This window comes from Elephas maximus, chromosome 17 (genome assembly GCF_024166365.1).
Source record: "Elephas maximus indicus isolate mEleMax1 chromosome 17, mEleMax1 primary haplotype, whole genome shotgun sequence".
Taxonomy (NCBI): Eukaryota; Metazoa; Chordata; class Mammalia; order Proboscidea; family Elephantidae; genus Elephas; species Elephas maximus.
Genome location: NC_064835.1, coordinates 62,189,963 through 62,191,674, shown reverse-complemented (window position 1 = coordinate 62,191,674; position 1,712 = coordinate 62,189,963). Strand labels below are relative to the sequence as shown.

General features: G+C 49.4%; 1 protein-coding gene across 1 annotated transcript; it reads right to left on the bottom strand.

The window, feature by feature from the left end:
- Nucleotides 1–425: 425 nt before the first annotated feature.
- LOC126060281 (putative N-acetyltransferase 8B) lies at nucleotides 426–1,129 on the bottom strand. The gene is given in 2 exon segments (XM_049856361.1): nucleotides 426–706; nucleotides 709–1,129. Coding segments are annotated over 2 exon segments (702 nt in total).
- Nucleotides 1,130–1,712: the final 583 nt, after the last annotated feature.

The following is a 1,712-nucleotide window of genomic DNA, read 5'->3' as shown; positions in this document are numbered from 1 at the left end:
ACTTTGGATATGTTGTCAGGAGGGATCAGTCCCTGGAGAAGGACATCATGCTTGGTAGAGGGTCAGCAAAAAAGAGGTAGACCCTCAACAAGATGGATTGACAGGGTGGCTGCAACAGTGGGCTCAAACATAACAATGATTGTGGGGATAGTGCCAGACTGGGCAGTGCTTCGTTCTGTTGTGCATAGTCACTGTGAGTAGGAACTGACTTGACAGCACTAACATCAATAACAGATAAATGAAACAAAGGCAACAGAAAAAGATTCAATGGAGCAGAGCTCCCCGTGCCACCCTAACATCATCCAAACTGGGTGCTGATGTGAATGAGCAATACACTTTTATTGTGTCATAGCGCAGAGACATCAGGGCTTGCTTGTTACTACAGCAGAGTCCATCCTGTCCTGACAAATACACAACAAATCAGATCACAGTCCCCCGCCTTGCTGAGGTGCCTGACAGACCTGAGGCGAGGGAAGGCAGTAGATAAAACGAATTGTAGCAACAGAGGTTATCCTAAAGCCCGTGGAAAAGAAATACTCATGAACCTTCTGGAAGCCGAGGCTCTGATAAAGGCCAATTGCGGAGTACTGTACTGCAGTGGTAGACAGAATGATCTCACTGTAGCCTTGCTCCCGGGCAAACTGGAGGACCATCCTGACCAGGGCTTTCGCCATCCCCTGACCACGGTGCTCCAAGGCCACAGACAGTGTAATAGCTCCAACTGCTTCCTCTCCAAGGTTGAATCCTCAGCTGGCAGACATGCCACCATGCCCACCACCTGCTCCTCACACTCAGCCACCCAGAAGTAGGAACCCTGCTTGCTGAGGTAGGTTTTGGTGATGTCAGACATGTCTGTATTCAAAGACATGGCTATATATTCAGTCCAGGGATACTTGGCAAGGAACCTCAGGACTGCAAGAAGGGCAAGGCTGGCCATGAGGGCCAGGAGCCAGGAGCCAGAAACCAGGAATAGGGTGAGGGGCCCCCCACATAATAGCACCAAGGTTTGGGGCAGCCTCAGCAAGTGGCGGAAGGTGGCAGGGATGTTCTCAGTCATCCCCACGGAGAACAATTCTATAACCTCTTTGTGGTCACTCTCCCGGTACTTGCGGATGTGATAAGGAGCCATAGGTAGTCCTCTGTCTGAAATTTCAAAGTCCATGAGAAAGACCAAGGCAGCCCTGGGGAGGAGAGAGGAAGCCATGTGAGTTGCCCCCCATCTCTCCCACCAATAGCTCCCAGCCTCCCAGGACCAGGCAGACCCTGGTCAATGGTGTGTCTTTCTGCTTTTGCCCTAGAGGAAGCAGGCCACCAATCCTGGGAGAAGGGAAGAATCAGAAAGGTCTGGATTTGAATCCTGACTCCATCCCCATCTAGCTGTGTGATCTTGGACAGGTCACTTAAACACTCTGAGCCTTGGTTTCTTTGTCTGTTGAACAGAGTAAAGAACCCTGACTCCTTGGAGTATTTTAAGGATTTAATAAAATAATCTGTATAAAGTAATGGCACAAAGTCAACGCTCAATAGTTTTAGTAATGTCCCCACTACACTTTTTCATCCTTTACTGGCTCTCTCACCTTCCTGGAACATTGGGGTGGCACCGTGCAGATCCAGAGGTCCTTGGTCCCTCTCCCAGGAACCAGACATCACAGAAATTCTGTGTTTGCAAGCACAAGTTTCAGCAAAAGCTTTATCCGCTTAATTGCAGATTT